The sequence below is a fragment of the Lutra lutra genome, chromosome 2 (assembly GCF_902655055.1).
Source record: "Lutra lutra chromosome 2, mLutLut1.2, whole genome shotgun sequence".
NCBI lineage: Eukaryota > Metazoa > Chordata > Mammalia > Carnivora > Mustelidae > Lutra > Lutra lutra.
In genome coordinates, this window is record NC_062279.1 from 157,330,562 (window position 1) to 157,354,143 (window position 23,582).

The window sequence follows — 23,582 nt, forward strand, 5'->3', positions numbered from 1 at the left end:
GGAGCCCCATGACTGGCCTGGCCCTGGCTTTGCACTTGGCGCAGAGTTTGCCTGAGATTCTCTCTCTTCCTCCCTCTCTGCCCCTCCTTCTCGTGCTCTCTCTCTCTCTCTAAAATCAATCAATCAATTTTTTTAAAAATGTACCTGCTAGGAAATTTTTTTTTTTCCATTTTACTTTATTTTATTTCTTTTCAGTATTCCAGCATTCATTGTTTACGCACCACACCCAGTGCTCCATGCAATACGTGCCCTCTATAATACCCACCACCAGGCTCATATGTGACTCACATTATATTTCCACTGGACAATGTGGCTCTGTATCCTCATTCTTGTTGATCTTTACTTTCACCTAAGTAGCTACTATCACTGTTTAAGGTTTTTCATATGAAAAAAAATTAAAATTAAAATTAACTTTTCCATGCGGGCTCTCAATGATTATATAATGATAATCTCTAATGTGTCCTGACAGGGTGTACTAGAAATAACATTAAAAAAATAGCTTATATCTCATTTCCTGATAATCGAGAATGATCACTTGGTCTGTAATTTGTACAAAAAGGAAAAAATTTTTCTATAAAGTAATTAAGGCCAAACCAACAATACCTCTGATATTTTCTTGAAAATGGTGACTAAACAAGTATAAGTTCACAAGTGACATAGAAATCAAAACAATGAGAAAAATACTCTGATTTTTCAGCTTTGGTTAGACTTACTAATTCATAAGTTTATACAACATGTAGGGATACACTAAAAATAGGATAATTTGGCAAGGATTTATTTACAAAAGGACTATTTATTAAAGAACAGGGTAACTGCAGAGACAATGCATTCATCAAGGCTAGAAACACCTGAGATTTTACACCTGTAGTTCTAAATTTGGCCATTTAGAATGGTACTGTGACCTTCATTCAGAGATATAGCCAGATCCAGGGAAACTCCTAGAGATGAAGCAGAGGAAAAAAATCTGATTTCACTCTCCTCGAATTCTACAATTTTTGTTAAGTTTCCCCATTAGCCAAAGCCAAGTAATCCAGTGGGCATGGGAGACTTGTTGATGCCAGTCCATCTTGATCAGCTTCCCAGAGTATATGGCAGGGTGGAGAACAGTGGAGAGTAAATCTGTAGGAGATATGTGGTACTTTATGTCTTTTCAGAATCATTTGCCATATTGCTAGGCACATTGGTCAACCATTCACTCCCTCCGTACTTTTTCTAAAAAGAGAATTAAACCTTGAAACCAGAACAGGATTCAGAGACCCAGGTCGACTACTGGCTTTTCTTTTCTCACACACTGTGTGCTCTCCCGGGATACACTAAGTACTCCTATAGCCTCAGTTACAATCTATTCACTGATGATTATAAAATCCACAGCTCTTGCCTCTCCACACTAGATGAGCATAGCCAACTGTCGTCTGGTCACATTCACCTGGATGTCTCACAGGCTTCTCAAATTAGTTTGTCCAAGAAACTATCCACCATTTACAGCATGATATCCAGACAAAGTCACAATGCCAATAAACCTGTTTCTTTATTTTCTAAAATGAAGATAGAAAATTTACAAGAGGCTGATTTAATCATAATTAGGAGAGGCTCAAACAAGTAATTGTGTGTGTGTTTTTTTTTTTAATCTGAAAAATCCAGGGTCTCATACTATAACACCAAGGCATAGCTTGAGATGTCTACAACACAGTGTACTCTAAATAAACAAATGACTGCAACAATTGCACTGGCGAATAGTTACCAAGCTCTTCCTGTGTGCTAGGAGCTTTACTTGTGCTCTTGTCTTACATGAACCTTATGATGAGGAAATTAAGTCTTAGAGGGGTTAAATGACTTCTACAAGGTCTCGTAGCTCATAAGCATTGGAGTTGGGTTTCCAACCTAAGTGGCCTAACTTCAGAACATGTGCACTTCACTTCTCTGCAGTACTGGAAGCAAATTATTCTTACCTTCCAGACAAAAGGACTAGAAGGCCGTGAGCTAGGTGTTGCTAAGTCTATCGGTGGACATGCTAGCGGGGAGGAAGAAGACAAGGAGATATAATAAGGCATGGAGAATCTGGGGAAGAGAGCTCGTAAGGTGAAAATAGCTAACAAATAGGAACTTTTCTTTCTTTTTTTAAAATGCTGTTTATGCATTGTGCTAATTGGGTGTAGAAAAGTGATAGTTTCTGTCACGTGGCGAAGATAGGTAAATTCAGTATGAACTTTAAAATTTTAGACTTGTGTGCAAAATTTTACAGAACATTCAGGGAATTAGATATACAAAGACTTCATTCGTTTGTTTCATTTATTCAAAGAGTTATTTCCTGAGTCCCTGCTACGTTGTGCTAGAAGGTGGAGAAACGAAGGGAAAAGTCACAGTCATTGCCATGAAGAAACTCAGCCTGTCAAAGAAGCTTCCACAGCAGTAACTCAGGAAGCAAGAATGGAGCTACAAGGACAGAGAAGAGGAATTACACTGCCTGGACTGCTCAGAGAGTAACAATTGTATAGTTAGCTATTACCTGAAAAAAACGTTAAGGCTATGGGATGACAACAGGAGAAGACGCTAGAAAGGAACGCAGTGAAGGAACGCAGTGCGCAGATCTGAAGCGCTTGGGCTTTTTGCTATGACAACCCAAATTGCTTTTGGTGGAAACACAAGGGGACATGCATTTTCTTGCATCAGTTTTATTAAAATGATCTTAAGTCAAAAAGGACACACACTTTATTAAAATTTGGATGTATTGTGTAGTTGAACACGATGGCATGTGATTAGAAAGTTATGACGGGAAACGAAATTCTACAGCTGGGCAGGCAGATGGCTTTGACTCCCACCGCCCAAAACCTTGGGGCTGGATTTCCAGGCCCCGAGGTCTCAGGTTCTAGGGCAGGTGGAGAAAACAGTATTTTAAGTGTGAGAGAGAAGTGTTTGAAGAGTTAGGTACACGGACTGGGAAGAAACCGTGGCGCTAGGAACTCGGAGTCTGTGCTCTCCTCTGCTCCCCGGACTTCTCATCAGTTCCTAAAGACCCTCCACTAAGTGCCCCTTTGTCACCACACACGCCTCGCTAGCTGGAAGCTACCCTTTTCAACGCCCGGCCCTCGTTGCCAGGGCAACCGCCAAAGGCTTCGAGGGCGCGGCATGCGTCTGACGTCACTACGTGGCGCCGCCAGATCCGGGGACCACGCGAAGCCTCACTTTCCCCGAATCGCGGCTGCAGGTGACCGGAGTGGGGAAGTTGGGAGAAGGCGCCGAGCAAAAGTCCTACCCGGCGTGGGGGCTGGTGTGCGGGTCGCCGCGGGAGAGAGGCGCGGTAGGAACAGGTTGTGGGTGCCCCGGGCCAGGGCTGCGGGAATTACTCGGTGCCGCCCTCGCTGTGACGGCCCTGCCGGCTTTCTCCCTGGCTTGTTGCTAAGGCCGCCGGACTCCGTTGCCAAGAACCTTGGAGATGCTGAGCCTCGGAGAGCGCACCCTTCCTTTCCAGAGGAAAGGAGAGTAGCCCTCGTTGGCCTTAATGGAAAACCGGCCGTCTACCACCACCCCCTCCCTCTATTCCTTAAAAAACAAAACAAAAAAAGCCCCTACACGTCGCTTATTTTTTAACTTTGACAGCAGCCTGGCCTTGAACTATTCTTAAATATTTGGAAATGTATGGTATTGGAGGGGAAGAGGGTAGGAAAATGGAAAGCAGATTTTAAGACTCAGTGCTGTCCCCTTGGATTTACTTTATGGTAAAAAGGAATTGAAATGGGTGGATACTGGGTTCTTTCGCTGCACTTTAGAATTTGAAGGAGCTCTAGAGATGGAGCATGGCTTCTTTAGTGGGGTGCCTATTACACTTTGGGAACTTTCTAAACAACGGATGAGAAAGTAGGAAGAAACGTGGCTTCTGCCCCCTGATAATTTAGCAAGCCGTGTAGTGTAGTGGTCTCAGAGCGTGGTGCAGGAAGAAAATGCATATGGGGAAGGAAATAGGGTATGTGACCTATCCAAAATAATGAAACGAAAGTATGCTTTCCTATCATTGACACAGATATCCACAGCCCCTTTCAGATGAGCAGATGGGCTGCAGTGCCTAAGGAAACTAAGGGAAAGTAAGGGTTCCACTGTGGATCTTGCTTGGTCTGCTTGCTCTCTGATATTATGACATCGTTTAGATGTTTGGGTCAGGTGGATTCTAGTGCCTCTTTAGAGTCTTTGTATTGTTTTGTAAAAGAATGAGCAGTGACTGATAATATTTGTAGCACAAAATAGTTCTTACCTTTTCACTTCCTCTCACCATTATTACCTCTTTACACCACCCTCGATGTGTTAATGGAAAAGCACTCAAGAGAGTTAAGTGTAAGATAAATTAAGCAGTTTTCTTCTACAGACAACTCATATACCAGTCTTGTCAGTGGTATGCTCCCAGATGGATATTCTTTTTTTAAATACTTTATTTATTTTAGAGTGAGAATGTGAGGGGTGGGGTTATAGAATCTCTATCAGACTCTCTGTTGAGCATGGAGCCAGTCTTGGGGGCTCAATCTCAGGACCTGGAGCAGAAATGAAGAGTTGGATGCTTAACTGAGCGACCTAGGCGCCCCTGCCAGATGGATATTATTTTTAATATATTAATATTTTGAGAATACTTAATTTGTAAGGTAAAGGGTGATACTTCTAACAATAAGTGAAAAATATTTGTTTTTTGGAAAGAAGCTCTCTAAACAGAGTTTTTGAAAGTAGATATAGAAGTGTTTGCATTGAGTATGTGTGTTTTTATGTTATTGCTGGAAGTTATGTAAGTGTATTACACGTAAAAACTGTCCTGTATGCATAAAACCTTTGGGAGCTCAGTTTTCTGGCATGTTTTATAAAAGTTTTTTAAATGAAGAATTTCCATGACTTTTTGAGCTCATTCAAAATATAATGTAGCACCTTCCTACTAGTACCTCTCAGGAACATCTTTTTCACATAAAGGAAGGTAGAAGTTTCTTGTTCCAACAAAAACTTTTGTAGGTTTGGTAGGTAGTGTTGGAAAATATACACCATGATTTGTTGAGGCCAGCTCTGCTTTTCTTATATTTCTGGGTAGGATCTTTGTGCTTCTTTTCAGCTATGACAGTTATTAAAATTTATGGTCAAAAGGAATATTAATTTATTAGTCTTCACCAACACTAGAAGTAGTTACTTTAATTACCCCCAATTACAGAGTCGAAGAAGCAGAGACAGAGATTTATTTATTTCTAGGTCATACTATTCCTATCAGGACCTTCTCAAAACAGAAACTTGAGATGAGAGTAGATTCTCTCTGAATTTTCACTGAAGTGCAGTGTTAGGTCAACATATTTAAAGCCTGCCTTACCTTATCTTAAAGTAGTATCTGAAAAATTCAGTGAGGCATTGATTACCATAATTGTGAAAAATGCCTTGGGAATGAATGCGAAGTATGATATTGAGAGGTAAGTCATCTGCTAGTAGTAGGATGAGGAAATTAGGTGACTATATTAAATCAAGAAAATTGCAATTTAAATTGTTCTGTGTATGAAACAATCCTACATTTAATTTATCCGTCCAAGGATAAATTAAAAAAGGATTCAAAGTGGTCCCATCACGTTTGAAATATTTTGGGACTGAATTATGTGGAGTTTCGTCCTTGTGAAGATTTCTAATTTGTTAAGTAGATGAAAATCATCTCATGAGGAATCACTTGAAAAAGCGTCAGTGTTTATCCTGAAGAAGAGAAAACTAAGGAGTTGAGTCTGTCCCCAAATATTTGAAAAGCTGTCATTTGGAAGTGGAAGAAGGCTTCACCTGTGTTACCTTAATGAATATCCTACAGTGTAGTTAATAACGAAAGCTTAAGGTGGGAAATGCTCTAGTGGAAGAATGACTGGAGTGCTATTCGAGTGAGGGAATGGGGTAATCAAGTAGCAATAAGCAGAAAACAGCGTGGGAATCAGAGTGCCAAGGAATCAGAGTGCCAAGAAACAGAGAAGATCAGGAAAGGCGGTGTACAGCTTGGGATTGGAGCTAAACCTAGAAATAGCAGCAAGCAATTGGGTATATGAATTTGGGTGCATGTGATGGAGAGTTCCTTGGTAGAGATGAAAATTTAGAAGTAATCTGATTAGGCAGGAAATTATCACTGCGAACTAGAGTCCTCCAGTTAGTAGAAAAGAGGAAAGTGGGGAAGAGGGAACAATGAACCATCACTGGCTGGTTAAGCAACTGATATATTACCTTATTTATCCTCAGTAACAGCCTTTATAGGTTTGTATTATTCTCCCCTTTTCATAGGTCTGGAAATCGAGTTTTAGGAAGATTAAATAATCTACCTAAATTCATAAACCTGGTAATTGGTAGAGATGAGGATACAGACCCCAATCTGAGCCAATAGCTCCTTCTATCTTATCACACTACATTGATCACATCTGTAGAGTTGAGTGTGGGAAATGAAGGGAAAGAATAGGGAAAGAAGATGTTAAGTTTTTCATCATGAGGGACCAGAAAATTGGTGGTACCTTGAATTAGCAAAGGGTCCATAACTTCAGTGTGATAACCTTAGTTTTGATTACCTTCAGTTTAAGGAGCTTGTAATGTACTGAGTAGGAGAGTTCATTTTGTCCCTTGAAAAACAGGACTTGATACGCCGATGTTAGCATTTGGAACTTTGGAAATACAGAGGCCAGAGAAGATAGAGATACTGGGGGATGTGCCAACCACTTTCTCCTTTCAGGTATCTAGTCCATATTTTCTGAATATAGCCAGAAGTTTGCAGTTGAGTTTCTAAAAGCATATTTTGACAGTATGAATGGAAAAAAAGTTTATTCTTATATATCTTATTTTCTTACAGATTGTTTTCCATTTGCTATTATTGATAGTTATTGACGTTCATATAATTTCATATTTTCTCATTAGTCTTTCTGGTATTTTGTTCCATGCTGTACCCTTTTTGTATCTCTTTTATTGTATTTTCTACTCTGTTCTGGGTTGGTCTTACGTTCTCAATGAATCCCTCATTCCCAAAATTCTGAAATCAAGTCTCATTTGACTGCAGGAATAAAAGGGAAGCAATGCAGAAATCAGAGTGCCATGGAGTTGTACAGTTGAGAAACAGAAAGGCAGGTACAGAACATTGCTTTTTAAATGATAAGGTGAATTTTGTTAATAGACATTGTTATACAGATGGATAAGAGTGAGCTTTATCTCTTTCACCTCTTTTTTTGTTGATCTTCTGTTTTTTCCAGGTAGCTGTGATCAAAGGACATCATCAAGCGTACAAATAAAACATAGGACTACAGTTCAACAAAGCAACTCCTCATCTTTAACCAGTTCTCCAGAGACTGCAAGAAAAGTTCATCCTCGACCAAGTGATAAACTTAACCCTAAGACCATTAACCCAGTAGGTACAAAAGACATTCCTGACTCAGCAGATTTTTCAAAGTAATAGACATTTAGCAAACTGTTGAACCATTCTGAATGCTGTCCCAAGTTCCTTTTGTTTGTAAATTTTTTTTTTTTTTTGCTTACATTTAAGCTAGTGACAAAAGGCATATGGTAATCATGATGAAGAATGGAAATGATGTGAGTATGGAAGTGAGAAGATGTAGAGAATAACCAGTTATGGTATATATTGTCATATTCATGGATGAGTGTACTAGAGTATAAAGTAAATTGCACATCAGCTTTATTTTTATTTAATATAGTTCTCTTACTTCCTAACATCAATGAATAAACTTGTATTCAGTTGACATAGGATGAATTACCTGCTTCAAGTTGCATAAACATCTCGGACCATTTTGCTATGATCTATAATTTAGCTCCCCCAGAAATCCCAACTCTAGTATTAGCCTCCTTTGCCTTCTGACAGCAATTTAATCAGATTTAAGAAACATGAGATTTATGCACATGAAAGTGAATAATTATAAGCATGTAGATCAGTGAATTATCCAAAAAGCGAGCACACCTGTGCTACAAAACCAGGTGGTGTCTGCCCAGCCTTGCATAGGGTAAGATGATCATGGTTTCAGCCTTCAAAAGGGATTATGAGAGTGGCTGAGACACTGACTTAGATGGCAGGTAAAATACAGCAAGGATACAATGAATTGGCCAAGGGCAGAAGGAGATTGTCTGACTTTACAAATGGAAAGTAGTATAGGCATATGTATTTCCTTCTTTCTGTAATTTGCACAGTGTCAAGTTGAATTCCTGAAGAATGCCCTGCTCTCTTCTTGTTCTTGCTGCTTTTTCCTGTGTTTAGTTGAGAGAACGGATGGTGATACTTGAGTCTTCTTCCTCTCTTTAAAGAAGAACTTTTTAAAGTAGTAATATAAGTAGCCCTAATTTTAAATCTTATTAAAAATGAAGGAAAATTTTGAGAAATAAATGATTTGACCTGAGAACACAGTATATTATACAAGACAATGTCTAAGATCTGTACAAGCTACCAATCCAAAGTAAGTCAGTTAGAAGTTAGGATAGAGTTCACCACTGGGGAAAAAGGTAGTTAGGGATTGGGAAGAGGCGCTGAGGAGGTTTCTAGGGTGCTGGTAACATTCAGGTGTTCCACACCTGAGTGTTGTTACACCACTGTTTTGGAGAATTCACTGGTCTGCATACCTATAATTTATTTACTTAAATGTGTGTAAGTTTTGAGTATTTCACTTGAATCAAAAGTTTTAAAAAATTTTTTAACCAAGTATAGTGGGCTGTTTAATAAGGTTGATTATTTTAGAGTTGAAATATGGTCTGTAGTGATACGGTTAAAAATTGAAGGGACAACAGGTTTTTTTTGTGGTAATGGAATTTTGGTAAAATTGGGTAAAAATTGACAAAATGAAGCCATTGGTAAAAAAAATTTTTGATAATGTGGGACCTGGAAGATGAAAATATGATTATATCTAAAATGAGTTAAAAAGAAAAGGAAAGGAATTGCTTAGAATTTCAATCAGAAATTTTGTCTTGGTGGGTGGGATTATTTATGTGATCTATAGGTTCAAAAAGTAAGATCATTTGCTAATAGTTGCTAGAAATAAAAAAAAGTATCTATAGCCCTAAGTTGTCTTAATTTTTCCCCCAGTAGAAGAATATTTTTTCAGCTTTCCCTATCTAATATGATTACTTGAAAACAGTTTTTTGGTTTTTTTTTTTAAGATTTTATTTATTTGACAGACAGAGATCACAAGTAGGCAGAGAGGCAGGCGGTGGGGGCCGGGAAGCAGGTTCCCCACTAAGCAGAGAGCCCGATGTGGGGCTCGATCCCAGGACCCCAGGACCATGACCTGAGCTGAAACAGAGGCTTTAACCCACTGAGCCACCCAGGCACCCCGAAAACAGTTTTAAAAACACATTTTTCTTATTAGGAATTTTAGTTAGATGAATGAAATATTAGAATTTCTTTGAATTATGCAGAATGTGGATTGAAGTTTATAAATGCATCTCTTATTATTATATGCTAATGAAATTTTCATCTGTGTGTTTTAACTTCAAACATGTGGTTTTCTGGAGGAAAAAGAGTTAATTCTAAACTTATGCCCTTAAATGTATTTTTTAATTACTGCATGTATTTTTAAAGATTTTTTAGCTAGTTACATCTTTAAAATAGATTAGTAAGTTTGTACTTTGTAATTTAGACAACTGTATATCATTTGATTATGTTCAAGTACCATGTGATACTTACTTTTTGTGGCTAAATTATTTGTGTCTCTGATCGACTATGTTGAAATTATGTATGCTGTGATTATTCAGTTGTGATCAATCGCTTCTTACATGGTCTTTGGGAATACAGACTTAATGTATTCTTAAGGTAATACGTAGACAAACGGAAAGTTGTGAAGTTCTGTATCTAAGCAGACACATCCAGGCATGTGTTTGTGAGAGCCTTGTTCTCTCTTCAGCTCTATCACCCCTTTCCATCCTAAGCCTTTCTCTTTTATAGAAGCATAAAATGAGTTTGGAGAAATTACAGGTTCTCTGACCGTCCAGACATCCACATTTGCCTGGAGGACAAGTAGGAGATGTGTTGGAGGCTGAAAACAAATCTGCTTTCTCTATACTTACCTCTCCTTCTCCATGGGCCCCTCACCTTGAAAGAACACAGTGGCAGATAGTAGAAAAATGTATTACCTTTACTATATTTATTTGTGATGTTCACTCTTAATAGTATTAATCTGTATTATATTTATTATACATCTAATTCCAGCTTCCTTCAAGCCTCCCGAAACAAGTTAGGGGTATAAATTAAGTAGAGAACGCGTTGTTGGGGTTCCTGTACTGAGGGGTTGATAATTTTCCTCAGTTTTGTTGCTGAGCAGATTGATGCACTTGGTACCAGTGTCATGGGTTGAAAGCCAGGATGTCCATTCGCCCCTGACCTCAATAGGATTAAAGTTGATTAGGGATCATCACAAAGTGGAGTTGACAGTATATTTATCATATTCTTTTCATTTTTTATTTCAGTTTGGTGAACAATCACGAGCTCCTTCTGCATTTGCAGCCATTTACTCTAAGGGAGGGATTCCTTGCAGGTAAAATCAATACAGGTTATAACTGACCATATTATTCAAAATAATTGAGTAAAATTGATAACAGTGTTTAGTTTAAATGTATTGAAATCTTTATTTACTAGGGAGGTTGAAATAAAGGTACTTTATTCAGGCTTTGGTTGTTGAACTGGTATAGATCGTGGGATATTGTTGAAGAAGATCATTTTAATTCCAAAATAGAATTACCAATAGATCTATAATTTAAGAAATTGAATGAACCAGTTTCTGAAACAATATAAGCCTTCATAGGCTTGGGCAAGTTGCAAATAAATAGTCCTATTTTGTTTGTAAATTGGAAATTGAGAATTTAACAAAACTGTTTCATTATTTTTTGAAATGATATTTCAAAAATTTTTAAAATTATTGAAATTATATTTTTTAATGAGTACATACAGGTATTTTTTCTCAGTTTCGATACTTGCTACCTTTTGGGATAGACATCAGAACTGTTCTAAAGAAGACAATATAATTACTAATAGAGTGATACCATTTTAAGATTTCACTATCAAGAAACATTTATTTCTTATAAGTATATCCAGTTTTAGCCTGTTCTAGATGATGGAAAATATTATTTTCATTGTAAAAAGAGTAATCACAACATTCTTTCTGTAGTCTAAAATTCAAGAAATACAGTTTTTAGTGATATCTTCAGATTTGGACACATAAGCTCACATTCTTCATTTTATTGTTAGTATTTTTTTATTTACATTCTGAGTTGAGACTGTATTTTAAGGTTCTTATACCTCCCTTTCTCACTCCACGCAATTATGGTTGATAAAATAGTAAAAATATTACCAAGGTCTCTTGATATGAAGAAAATAATGCTAAAGAAGGTGTCAAGAAGTTGAGAAGAACAAAAGGGAAACATTTGAAGGTGATGTGTAAGTTCACTGTCATAATTATGATAGCTCATTGATGTATTCACACATCAAAACATATAAAATTTTATACTTTATAACCATGTGCAGTTTTTGGAATGTTGGTTATTTTTTTTTTTTAAGATTTTATTTATTTGAGAGAGAGAGTGAGCACAACTGGGGGAAGCAGAGGCAGAAGGATAAGCAGCCTCCCCATTAAGCAAGCAGGGAGCCTAACAAGGGGCTTGATCCTAGGACCCCAAGATCATGACTGAGCCAAAGGCAGGTACTTAACCAACTGAGCCACAGAGGCGCCCCTGTTGAATGTTGGTTATGTCTCAGTAAATGTTGTTTAAAACAAAACAAAACAAAACAAAACAGCAGTGACTAATTGAAGGGGCTACCATTTGTAACCTGGTGTGGGCTACTTAACCTCCTGCCCTCAGTTTTCTTCTATTTAGCAGGGCTAAAATCTGCCTTGTCTACAGATCATTAGGATTAAGTGATCCATATCTGAAAAATACTGTTCCATATAAAACAAGTTATTATTTCTCATTATCACCTTTCTTTGCTTGCACATCTGTAGGTTATCTGTTTTGTTATAATTATGACTAAAACATGTCAAGTGTAGCATTTGTATTAAGACTCACAGACAGCAGCATGCTTGAGTTCTGAAACTGTAGGCTTAACAAATGTGGAGTTTAGTTTTGCCATCAAACAATTTTACCAGAAGAGTAGGAGTTTGTGGGATTATAGACATTGTTGTGTAAGATATCTTTGTAATATCATTTCAAGCTATGGTATTCCTGCATGTTACAGAATAGTTCTAGTATGGTTATGTTATAGAAAGTATATGAATATGTTAGATAATTACTGTTTAGGATATAATTATGTTGCCCATGTTATGTTCACTGATGTTTGTTATTTTAGATTGGTCCATGGTTCAGTGAAGCACAGATTACAGTGGGAATGTCCTCCTGAAAATCTTCCATTTGATCCTCTTCTTATTACTTTAGCTGAGGTAAATGTATATTCCATTTCTCCTGAATGTTTATGGAAAAAAAAACTTTAAAAATCATATTAAGTATTATTTTGTAATGCATCAGTAAATCTTATTCTTTGCTCTGGAAACCAGAGTCAAGCAATAGTCATTAAAATACCACACTCCCTTAGGAATTAATTATGATCAATATATGTTTATCAGAAACTGATTAATCAGGTTTATAAACAACTTTTTTTTTTAAGATTTATTTATTTATTTGACAGCTAGAAATCACGAGGCAGAGAGGCAGGCAGAGAGAGAGGAGGAAGCAGGCTCCCCACTGAGCAGAGAGCCTGATGCGGGGCTCCATCCCAGGACCCTGGGATCATGACCTGAGCGGAAGGCAGAGGCTTTAACCCACTGAGCCACCCAGGCGCCCTAGGTTTATTAACAACTTAATCTAACAGGATTTTGTAGATAAGTGGATGAAATATTCATACTTAATTCCAGAAATAAAAGTACTTAAAGTCATAGGGAATTAGTCATTTCAGTAGAACATCAACAATTTCACATCAACAATTTCACATCAGATAACGAGTGATCTATTTCTATACAACCAATCATGTTTAATGTGAGCATATGTTTCATAGGGAACTGATTTTAACTACTTAAACATCCTTTTGGAGAAGTCTCTGGGCTTTTGTCTACCTGTACATTTTTTTTTTTTTTTTTGAAAGATAGTAGGTATTTATTTTTGTTCCTCCAATAGAATGTCAGCTCTAGGAAGTCAAGGACAATGACTTGTTCTCCACTATAACCCTAGTTTCCAGAACCAGTGGCCGCCACGCAGTGGGTCCTAAGTAGAGAGTTATTGAAAAATATGGAACGCTTCACGAATTTGCGTGTCATCCTTGCGCAGGGGCCATGCTAATCTTCTCTGTATCGTTCCAATTTTAGTATATGTGCTGCCGAAGTGAGCACCTACCTGTACATTTTAAGTAGAATATCACGGAGATCATTTTTTAATAGAGGATTTTAGGAAAACTTCTGATCAATTCCTTTATATTATTTAACATTTTATATCAGGAAAAAGTTGGCAGAGTATTAGCTTGAGGTCAATTAATGATCTCTTCTGTAAAATTTATTCCTTTTGTTAGAGTCACAAGTTGAGAAATGAATTAACCTGTTGTCTTGTATTTAAGTTATAGATACTGGTCTTTTTTAAGAGTTAAGGATCATTTTTGTTGTCTTTGTTTTTTAAAATGTATTGCAAAATTATTTTGGTATGATAGCGGTGTATTTTTATGGGTAGCCTATTTTGAAATTAAGTTTTGATCAAAGTCTTTTAAACTTGGTATTAAAAACTTAAAATGTGGGACGCCTGGGTGGTGCAGTGGGTTAAAGCCTTTGCCTTCGGCTCAGGTCATGATCCCCAGGGTCCTGGGATCAAGCCCCACATCAGGCTCTCTGCGCGGCAGGGAGCCTGCTTCCTCCTCTCTCTCTGCCTGCCTCTCTGCCTACTTGTGATCTCTGTCTGTCAAATAAATAAATAAAGTCTTTTAAAAATTAAAAAAAAATAAAAACTTAAAATGTATCAGTGTTTCATTTGTTCTTTTAAGAATTTTAAACTTTTTGTATATGGTAACCGTTCTTTAGATGAATCAGTACTATAGTAACACCTTTGAAAATGTGCTCCAGCTAATCATAATGGAAAGGGAATACTTTAATTTGGGGAGTCCCTACAGGGAGTCTGTGTTTAGTGGAGATCACATAAAGTCAGTCCTTTAAATATTTATTTTCCAAACACCATTGCCTTTGTTTCTGTGTTGGGTAGATTGTTAGCCTTCCCCTCTACTCATTTAATAATGGGGAAGTACTGACAGGACCACCACTATGGAAATTCATTTCACCTCTTGACCTGATTCCTCATCTCTAAAATGAATGGGATCGGGGCACTCTTAAGATACTAGAACCTGTGGTGCAAAGTGGTGCTGGTGTGCTTGGCTGCACAGCTTTCAAAAGCATCCAGGAAAGGAAATGTTTGATCACTGTTTGGAAGCAGATAGTTTGGTCTAGAGGGCAAATTGGTTGAAAATTACTATTTTTAGGCATGACTTTGCAGCTAGTTATATTTATTCACAGACAATAAGAAGTCCAACTGAGGGAGTATTGCTATTGCTTTTTTTGTTTGATGTTTTTACAGAAAGCCAGATGGCCCTTCTATCTTGACTCAGAGGATGGGTTAAATCATGAAAGAGTACTATCTAGTAGTTGCTGATGCATTTAGGGTGAAAGAGATTATACGGGTTTTTTTCATATTTTTATTTCACATCCCAAAGTAAAAAAATGACATTTATAATCTTACATTGGTTTTTGAACCTAGGAAATGATGTTTTAAAAATACCTTAATGTAAAATATTTAAATATGAAGGGAACAATATTTTAGAAACTCATTAAACAAGTTGTAAAGTCACTGTAAAGGTAGGAGGTCCAATAATTATGTCCCTAAAATGGTGGTTATAAACCAGCATTTTAGATGCTTTCAGGCAGTATTTGGGAGTATATACAAAATGTTTTTTAGTATCTTAGTGAGGGTGTCTTTTTCTTTTTTTTCTTTTATTTATTTACCTTTCCTTCCCTCCTTCCTCTTTCTTATTTCCTTTATTTTTCCTTTGCTTTTCCTTCCCTTTTTCCCATTCCTTTGATTTTTAAAACATTTTTCTTCCTTGCTGTGGGTAGAAATTCTTCCTGTCTCATGTATGTCCTTTGTTCCACAATTTCTGAGTGTAATTGAAATTATAATTATTGAAATTATAAATTATGATTAGGAAAACCATAATAAAACTTTATTTTCATTTAGACTAGTGAGGATTCAGTTTTGTGTCTTGTTTGTTTCTGTGTTTTGTCTTTGACAGGGTTTGAGGGAGACTAAACATCCGTACACCTTTGTGTCGAAGGAGGGTTTTAGAGAATTGCTGTTGGTCCAAGGAGCTCCTGAGAAAGCTGTACCTTTGCTTCCAAGACTGATTCCTGTGCTAAAGGCTGCTCTGGTATCTTCTATTCCTTTGGACTTCCTGTGGTACATTTAGACTCCTTTATGTCTTTTTTCTTTTAAATTATATGCATATTGGTCCTTTACCAGTGATTTTGGTGCATGTGCAAAATTAGGCCACACTTATTCAGGGACAAATGATTACTTATTTGAAGACGCCTTTAGAGGGTATATGAAAGAAGTTCGTACATTTGGAGTAATTGGAGAAAGTAATTAAAGTCACATCAGTGTTGCTGCATGCTGCGATATGATTCAGCTAGTGTTTCAGTCAAGCTGGAAATTTATTTATTTATTTTTTTGTTTCTAGATGGTACAGCATTAAAGGTTGGTTCTGGGTTTAGTTGCTTATCTTCTGCTTTTGAATGTTCAATCTTACTTTTTTTTTCTGGTTTGACCTTTCTTTTTCTCTAACTTTCCTTTTCTCCTCTTTCCTCTCTTGTCCCAACTAACCCCACAGGTCCACATGGATGATGAAGTGTTTGCAAGAGGACTGAATGCTCTCGTGCAGCTGAGTGTAGTCGTTGGTCCTTCTCTAAATGACCATCTGAAACATCTGCTTACAAGTGTAAGTATTGAAAAGATGAGAGAGTGGTTGTGAATGGTGTATCATGCCATGTCTATATCTTGTCATGATTCAGTGGTTTCAGATTAATCATTAACCGATTCAGAAATCTTAAAAAAAAAATCCATCATTCTTTAAAAAAATATAGATCAGACCTAGTAGTTCATAAAGTATTTACAAATGTACAGTATTCTCTTTAATTTTTTTTAATGGAAAGCACTTATATGAGCAGAACTCAGGGTTATAAGAACAAGCAAGCAGAAGTTGAATGGACAAAAATTAATGGACGGTACAATGATATTATGCCCATATTGATTAGCCATGAATTATAAGGATACCTCCTATAGGGGTATATATCTGTGATTGTGCATTGCCACAGCCATGTTTTTCATCTTTGTTTTTCCCTGTAAGTTTTTTAGTGAGTCTGTAAATAGTATTCAGGATGAGACTTTTTTTCCTCTTAAGTGTAGTTTAATCCTGAGGACAAGTACACACTTGGATACTGGGAAGTTCAGCAAGTCCCCAAGACAACCCTTAGGTTGCTAGAAGGACTCATGAGACTCAGAAAAGCTGTTATATAGTCTTTCAGTTTATTACAGTGAAGGAATACCAGTTAAAATCAGTGAAGGAAGGAGGTGCATAGAGCAGAGCCCAGGAGGGGCCAAGTGTGGAGCATCCACTTGTCCTTCCTCCCAACAGAGTTGTGTGGACAGTGCTGGCTTTTTCCAGTAAGGATATGTGGCAACACACAGGAGTATTGCCATCCTGAGAAACTCACCTCAGTGTGGCTTCCAGGCATGCATGTTCATGTTAGGGGCCTACCATGCCAGCATGACTGGCTGTTTGCATGGCTGACCTTAGTCTCCAGCCTCTCCAGAAGTTGAGTTGATTTCCTGTGGCCCAAGGCCCCCCGGGAAACAAAGATACTCTTACCTGGCAGGTCATACCAAGGGCTTAGGGTTTCCATCTAGGAGCCAGGGAGAAGAGCCAGTCCTTTCTTTAGGCAGAGTTAATCCTTTACTGCACACACTGATAAACCATTGAAAGTCCTTGCTGGAATAACCCACAGCCAGCATTTCTGTGTTCATCTTTCTGTAGTTCAGAGTTGAGGCATGTATTTTGATCATAGTTACACTGTTTTTTTTTTTTCCTAAACCCATTTATCTGAGAGATCCTAGAACTGTATGTTTAACCTCTTACTCTACAGAGACTAATACACTCCAGGAACATTTGGCCCAAGCCTGTAGAAAGTAGGGATGATAGTGAATCTATCAGGACTGCTGTGCTGAGGCTAGGAATGGTGGGAGATGAATTCCCACCAGCACCAGGTGCTTGATAGGGAGAAGACAGAGTGGGAATGGACTCTGAAACTTTAATATGGGGGAACCCTTGGGAATGAAGGAAGAAAATCCTGGCAGGTTTTTGCTTATAATGTTTAGATCAGCAGGTTGTCCCTGAATAAACACAGGAATTTCACCCTAACAAATAAAATGGCTCATTTTAGATTGATTGCTCCAGTCAGACAAGCAATATTTTAACAAATCTGTTGCTCTCTGGCCTCCCATTTTGTGCCAATTATTATGCTATAGGCACTTAGACTATAATGCTGAACAAAAAACGATATGCTCTCTGCCCTTATGGAGATTGGTTTCTGGTTTTTTTTGGAGAAATAAGTAGCAAGGACATCCACTGAGAAAGTTGGAATGAGGTGAAGGGAATGTAATATACAAGAAAAGGAATCACACTGGATCCTTTCCTGCACTCGAAGTTGAGCAAGGCCCTGAACCTCCACTTCCTAAATACTCCTAAATAGCCTCCCAGTCCCACCCATTGGGGCAGAAAGAAAAAGGCCAGATTAATAACTGAACTATGTAAGTTTCTTTATTTGTTTTAATTTTTCTGGGCCAGTAGCATTAATGTTTGGTCACTCACATTCCTCCCCAGAACCCTGCTTTTTATTATACTGGACTGACTTAAAGGGGACTTTAACCTTCTGGGGTGTTAGCACTCTGGGAAGGTCTGGATAACACACGGGCATTCACATGCCTGTGGTATTCCATAGAGGAGAGAACCTCTGAAATAGGCCATGTGGGTTTAAATCTTGGTCTGTTAGCACACACCACCAAGAGACAGGCACCCCTGACAATCCATTGAGGTGCTTTGGTGCTCCTTCCTTACCTCACTTAACCCCTATTAGCCAGAAAGACTCCATTTTGATTAACATATATTTTTGTTTATAGACCTCTGCATTAGATGTTATTTGAAGGGTTTCCTTGACTAGAAAAAGAATTTCAAAACCAGTTACTGAGCCCATATACAACTCATTTTATTCATAGGCAAAACAAGTCCCATCCTTTCTTAGCTTCAGTTCAGACCTCCACTGACCCTGGGGGAAAGAGGAAATAAATCTTGATAAAAATGCAGAACCAAGGCCTTTGCCCAGAGATTCTGGTTAAGTAAGTATAGTGTAGGACCCTAGAATCTATACTTTTTGAGTAAGGATATCAGATGATTCTGGAGGTAGTGCTTCATGGATCTGCCCATAAGCCACTGCTCCTGGGTAGTGGGGTCTGCAGAAAGCAAACCAAAGATGTGATTTTGCAAGGGGCACTTTTTCTTTTTCTTTTTCTTTTTCTTTTCTTTTCTTTTTTTTAATCCATGCTGGGCATGGAGCCCAGTGAGGGGCTTGAACTCGTGACCCTGAGATCAAGACCTGAGGTGAGTTCAAGAGTTGGAAGCCCAATTGACCGAGCCCCCAAGGTACCCCAAGAGGCACTTTTTCTTGTCCATCCCTAGGGCTATCTGTCCTCTCATTTAGAGTTGCTTTTCTTACATTTTTATTTTTTGGGGAATATTCTGACCCTTCCTCATCTTCATTGACCTGACTGAAGAAGGGCTTCTAACTCAGTGCTCAGTGATGGGAAGCAGTCTTGGGTTTCTTCCATCCATGTGAAGAGGAACAACCAGAAACCAAGTCTAGGGCAGGCCCTTATAAGTATTTGATCACTGACTACTTCCTACATGGACTTCATTTGTATTCCCAGAAAGTGGAGCCATGATCAAGTCCTGCTCTAGGCTGAAATGTTTAGGTCTTTGGGTGAGTAGAGTAATTCAGACATTTGGTGGGAGAACACTATTAATAGGTTGTGCCTAGGGGCGCCTGGGTGGCTCAGTGGGTTAAGCCGCTGCCTTCGGCTCAGGTCATGATCTCAGGGTCCTGGGATCGAGCCCCGCATCGGGCTCTCTGCTCAGCAGGGAGCCTGCTTCCTCCTCTCTCTCTGCCTGCCTCTCTGTCTACTTGTGATCTCTCTCTCTGTCAAATAAATAAATAAAATCTTTAAAAAAAAAAATAGGTTGTGCCTGATGATCTGAATGCTGTTTTTTCCTCTTTGTTCTTATGATTCTATCCTCCTTCACCTTGTGCTCTCCCTATTCAGTCAGACTTCCACCTTTCTATCTGAAGCCCATTCAAGCCATGTCTAGGGACAGGTGGTCTTGTGGTTTGTAGTCTGAATGTCCTAACTATAACTGTAGAGAGTCATTCATATGAATGCTCTCTCCTTTTTGTCTCTTCCCTTTCTTACACTGTAGGAAACATGTGTTTTAAGAGGTTTAGCTTTCCATCATGGTCCTCCAAATGCTCTTGCAAAATACAAAATGGAAAAGTATGCAGTTTCATAGAAAACTTACTCTGGATACCATACTGTACCAGATTTTATAGGATTCGCATTATTTGAAATAATGTGAATTCTCTTTTAACAAATGTAATGGGTCTATTATGTATAAATTGCAATGAGATATTTTCTGAAAGAAGCCTTGGAGTCTAAAACAAATGAAATGGTGTTTGGGTACTTCTATACAGTAAGGTCTCAGTGGTTTTATTTCCAGTTAGCATACTCTTTAGTGAAGTTTACTTAAGCCTGTGGTGAATATTGTTGATTTTCAAATCATTTCATTCTCCCAATCTTACTTTAAAAGCTTTCCAAGAGACTGAGGGATAAGAAATTCAAAGAGCCAATCACCAGTGCATTACAGAACCTAGAACAGCATGGTGGAAATGTAAGTAAAACATTATTCCTTAAGTCATATTTTTTTTTTTTTTTACTTTTACACTACAAAATTGGCTATATATAATGTATTATTTCAGCCATAAGTAATCATGTGGAGTTCACAGTATTTTCATATGAGAGCTAAGAGTTTCTGTCTTGCGTGGATCATAGTTTTTGAACATTGGGACCCCGACCAGACTGTGTAAATGCTGGGCCTGTACACTTTGTCTGTGCTTATATGGCACTCCATGTGGTGCAGATTTGCAGGTTTTTTTTTTTATTTTGGATGTTTTTGCTTAGGCCATAGGAACGTTCAGAGAAGAAACAGATTAATGTAGAGAGCTCATTGAAGAATGTACTTTTTTTTCATTCATTTGCCATCTTTTCTGTCTAAAAAATTGACAGTTTTCCCATCCAAGGATTGAAATATGATCCCCAAATGGCTGCAGTACCGTGTCTGGAAGTGCACATGTTCTGGAACATACGTGTGCACACACATACACATGCAAGAATGACTCCTGAGTATTCTGACTTGCAGGAATGTGCAAGAATGGGAGGGAGGGAATCTCATTTTCTGTGTGGTATCAAATAAGTAGGTTAATTGAATTTTCATCTTTTAAAGAAGTGTTCACATCATGTAGTCTTGGAAGTATTTCTGTAAAGCAGTGATCCCACCTTGTTTTGGAGATTACATTTAATCAGATCTGAATGATAACGTTGCATGTGATTATTTTAGCATTGTAGAACTTAAGTTTCATTGGAAGTACTTTCTAAAGGAATTATAAAGAAAATTTGTGTGACCATATACAGTTTTAAAATGGCAGAAGTGTTAGTTTAAGCTTTGTCTAAATTACCTAATTTGACCAATTCCAGTCACTTAAAATTGGTTATATTCTTCTCATGAGAAATGCTTAGAAAAAAGTTTAGGAGGAGGAAGTAAGTCCCTAGATTTCTTTGTTGTGTGTGGAGGATTAGCATTCAGACACCTTGTTGAGATGTACAAAACCATCTCCTAGCCAATCCAGTGTCTCTCAGCAAAAAGGAAATTCTTTTTGCTTGCAAATGCACTTCTGAGAATTGGAAAACAAAATAATTTGTCATTTCCTCCCCTGTGAAATGCAAGTAAACAGATGCTAAATATTGATGGCACAACTTTCAATCTGAAACTCTCCCTAGGTGGTTTTCACACATTCTGGGGAATGGGGCAAGAGGAAAGGGACTGGCCCAGTGTGTTAGATTTCAAGGGTGAATGCGGAGGAGGCAATAGTTTTCAAGTAAATAAACTTGAAAGGGGAATACGGAGGGATGTAGATGACCAGCTCAGGGCCACCGAGGTAGCTAACAAGGAGTTCCTGTTACTTCCACTTATTCTTATTAGTTTGGAATCCTGCTAATACAGAATTTTAAAAAATGATGAAGTTAAGTATTGTGTATTCCTTTAGACTTTTTCTCGTTTGTCTAAAGTCTTACATGATATTTTAATTAATAATTATATGTGATCAGATTTTCTGTTGGGATACCATTACTATAATAATTGATCACACTTTCTGGTGGCCTAATGACCATCATGCTTGCTTTATAATTCTTCATGAAATTAATAAATGCCGTTCTTTCCCTACTAAATCCTTAAAATGTCTCCATATTTTTCTTTTTTCTTTAAATATTGGAGATGAGTCTTTAAGAGAGTCTCCTCAGTATTGCAGTTTCTCATTTCTTGGGGCTTGTGTGTCCCCCAGTGATGAAAACACTCAACTTCTGGGGAGACAGGAAAGTCTGCTCCAGGCACAGTCTCATTTTCTTACAACTGATCAGTTTGCTACCTACCTTAAGTAGCAGTCATTTCACTCTTACCTTGATTTAATTTTCATCCTAAATTTTGGCACCATACTTCTACGCACCACAATCTTGATTGAGCATGTGGGAAGTTACTACATGTCGGGGACTCAATTGGGTGTTATTTATTTATTTATTCATTTATTCATTTATTTACAGATTTTATTTCTTTATTCGAGAAAGAGAAAGAGAATGAGTGGTGGCGAGGGGCAGAGGGAGAGGGACAAGCAGGCTCTGCACTGAGCAGGAAGCCCCACGATGGCTTGATCCCAGGATCCTGAGATCATGACGAGCTGAAGGCAGAGGCTTAACTGACTGTACCACCCAGGCAGGCGACCCTCAGTTGAGTACTTTTTGGACATTAAACTCACTGAATCCTCACTGCAGCTCTCGGGAAAATTTTGTTGTTATTACCCTTTAAAGATCTAGAAACTGAGGCTCAGAAATAATTAGCCCCAGATTTGACAGTGAAGTGACTGGCAGAAGGTGGATTCAAATACTGTTGGTATGGTTCCTAACTACTTCCTTAGTTAAATACATTTTTTTTAAACGGTAAGAGACAACCTATATTTTACTCAACTAAGAAAAAAGTTCACTTCTCATTCCATCATTCTGTTCCCATTCCATTTTGTTTGTTTTGAGTTTTAGATGCTTTTTTAGGCATGCTCCTATAGATGGAATACCTATTAGGAGAACCCTGTGTGATACTAATGAAGCTATTTTTTTTCTGTTGACAGGGTAGCCTTATCATCATCAAATCTAAAATTCCAACATATTGCTCCATATGCTGTTGAAGAAGGGAGCCCACAGAAATATTGTTACTCCCTGGTGACAGGTGTTAAGTGCTGACCATAGGTACCTTTGGAACCTTTTCAGATTTACTTCCGTTTATTCTTCTGTCAGTCACAGCCACCGTTCATGATTTACTACATTAAGATGAGTATACAGTTCCACTGAATCATAGTGAAAGTTATTCATCAACAACAAAAATAGAATGGTCAATGATGGAAAACTATTAAAAATAGTTATATAATAGTACAATTTTAAGGGGTTGGTTTTTCATATTTTACAGTTTGGTATGAACAACCATTATTGGGTTTATAGTAGATGTGTTTGTATTTATTTTCTAGTGCCTTTTATTTATAATATCCCTTTTCACGATCAGTTTGTAGCTGTGTACTTATTTTTAGACATTTTGTCATTTCTTGGGTTTTATACTTATCAAGGCTATGGAGATTTAGAGTAGTGGACAAACATTTGTGAATTCACTGTTAATTATTGTCTGTAAATATGTATTTTATGGTGTAGGATACTTGGAAAAATTTCATACTAGAGTATTCTAGTTTAAGACTTTTTTTAAAATGTGTAAATTCTCTTGTAAGTATGTTATTTATTACACCTCTTTAAAACTATCTAAACTTTAGGAGTTGTTTATATTTAAGTAAATGATATTTTTGTATCCCATAGTCTGAAAATACTGGAGATACTCATTTCATGAAGATACTCAGAAATTAAAATCTTAAAACTCTTAAATGTACCCAGTGATTTTGTTGTGTTTGCTTAAGTTTAACAATTAATTTAATTGAAAAGTCTTTTAAGACCTACTTTATAGGCATAGTTCTCAGTGATGTCATTGTAGGAGCTGACCCTGGATCATTCTACAAGAGAAAGGAATAAGAGTGAAAAAGAGAAAACAGGAATAAGACTTTCCATCCTAAGGGAAAGAAGGGAGGCCA

At 37.7% G+C, this 23,582-nt stretch overlaps 1 protein-coding gene and 1 non-coding gene across 4 annotated transcripts; one reads left to right on the forward strand and one right to left on the reverse strand.

The window, feature by feature from the left end:
- Positions 1-3,161: 3,161 nt before the first annotated feature.
- PACRGL (parkin coregulated like) lies at positions 3,162-22,655 on the forward strand. 3 transcript variants are annotated; one of them, XM_047719000.1, is made up of 10 exons: positions 3,162-3,298; positions 7,025-7,092; positions 7,215-7,368; positions 10,154-10,193; positions 10,426-10,493; positions 12,299-12,389; positions 15,266-15,400; positions 15,860-15,967; positions 19,943-20,023; positions 22,584-22,655. In XM_047719000.1, exons 2-10 carry the CDS (start codon positions 7,041-7,043, stop codon positions 22,638-22,640), a joined length of 786 nt encoding a protein of 261 aa, XP_047574956.1. In that variant the 5' UTR covers positions 3,162-3,298; positions 7,025-7,040; the 3' UTR covers positions 22,641-22,655. The 3 variants fall into 3 exon arrangements, with proteins under 3 accessions (XP_047574956.1, XP_047574955.1, XP_047574957.1); XM_047718999.1 differs by lacking the exon at positions 3,162-3,298 and adding an exon at positions 4,277-4,319; XM_047719001.1 differs by lacking the exons at positions 3,162-3,298; positions 10,154-10,193 and adding an exon at positions 4,284-4,319 and having other exon boundaries at positions 7,215-7,369.
- On the reverse strand, positions 13,225-13,331 carry LOC125094494 (U6 spliceosomal RNA). Its single transcript, XR_007125522.1, has one exon. It is a non-coding gene; the product is annotated as a U6 spliceosomal RNA (small nuclear RNA).
- Positions 22,656-23,582: the final 927 nt, after the last annotated feature.

What these genes read in the sequence shown, in the direction of transcription:
- PACRGL (XM_047718999.1), top strand. Translation starts at nt 4,300, where the DNA reads ATGGAAAAGCACTCAAGAGA. An exon ending in AACCCTAAGACCATTAACCC is followed by an intron (nt 7,369 to 10,153) that starts AGTAGGTACAAA and finishes TTATATTTATTA; the next exon opens with TACATCTAATTCCAGCTTCC. An exon ending in AAGGGAGGGATTCCTTGCAG is followed by an intron (nt 10,494 to 12,298) that starts GTAAAATCAATA and finishes TTGTTATTTTAG; the next exon opens with ATTGGTCCATGGTTCAGTGA.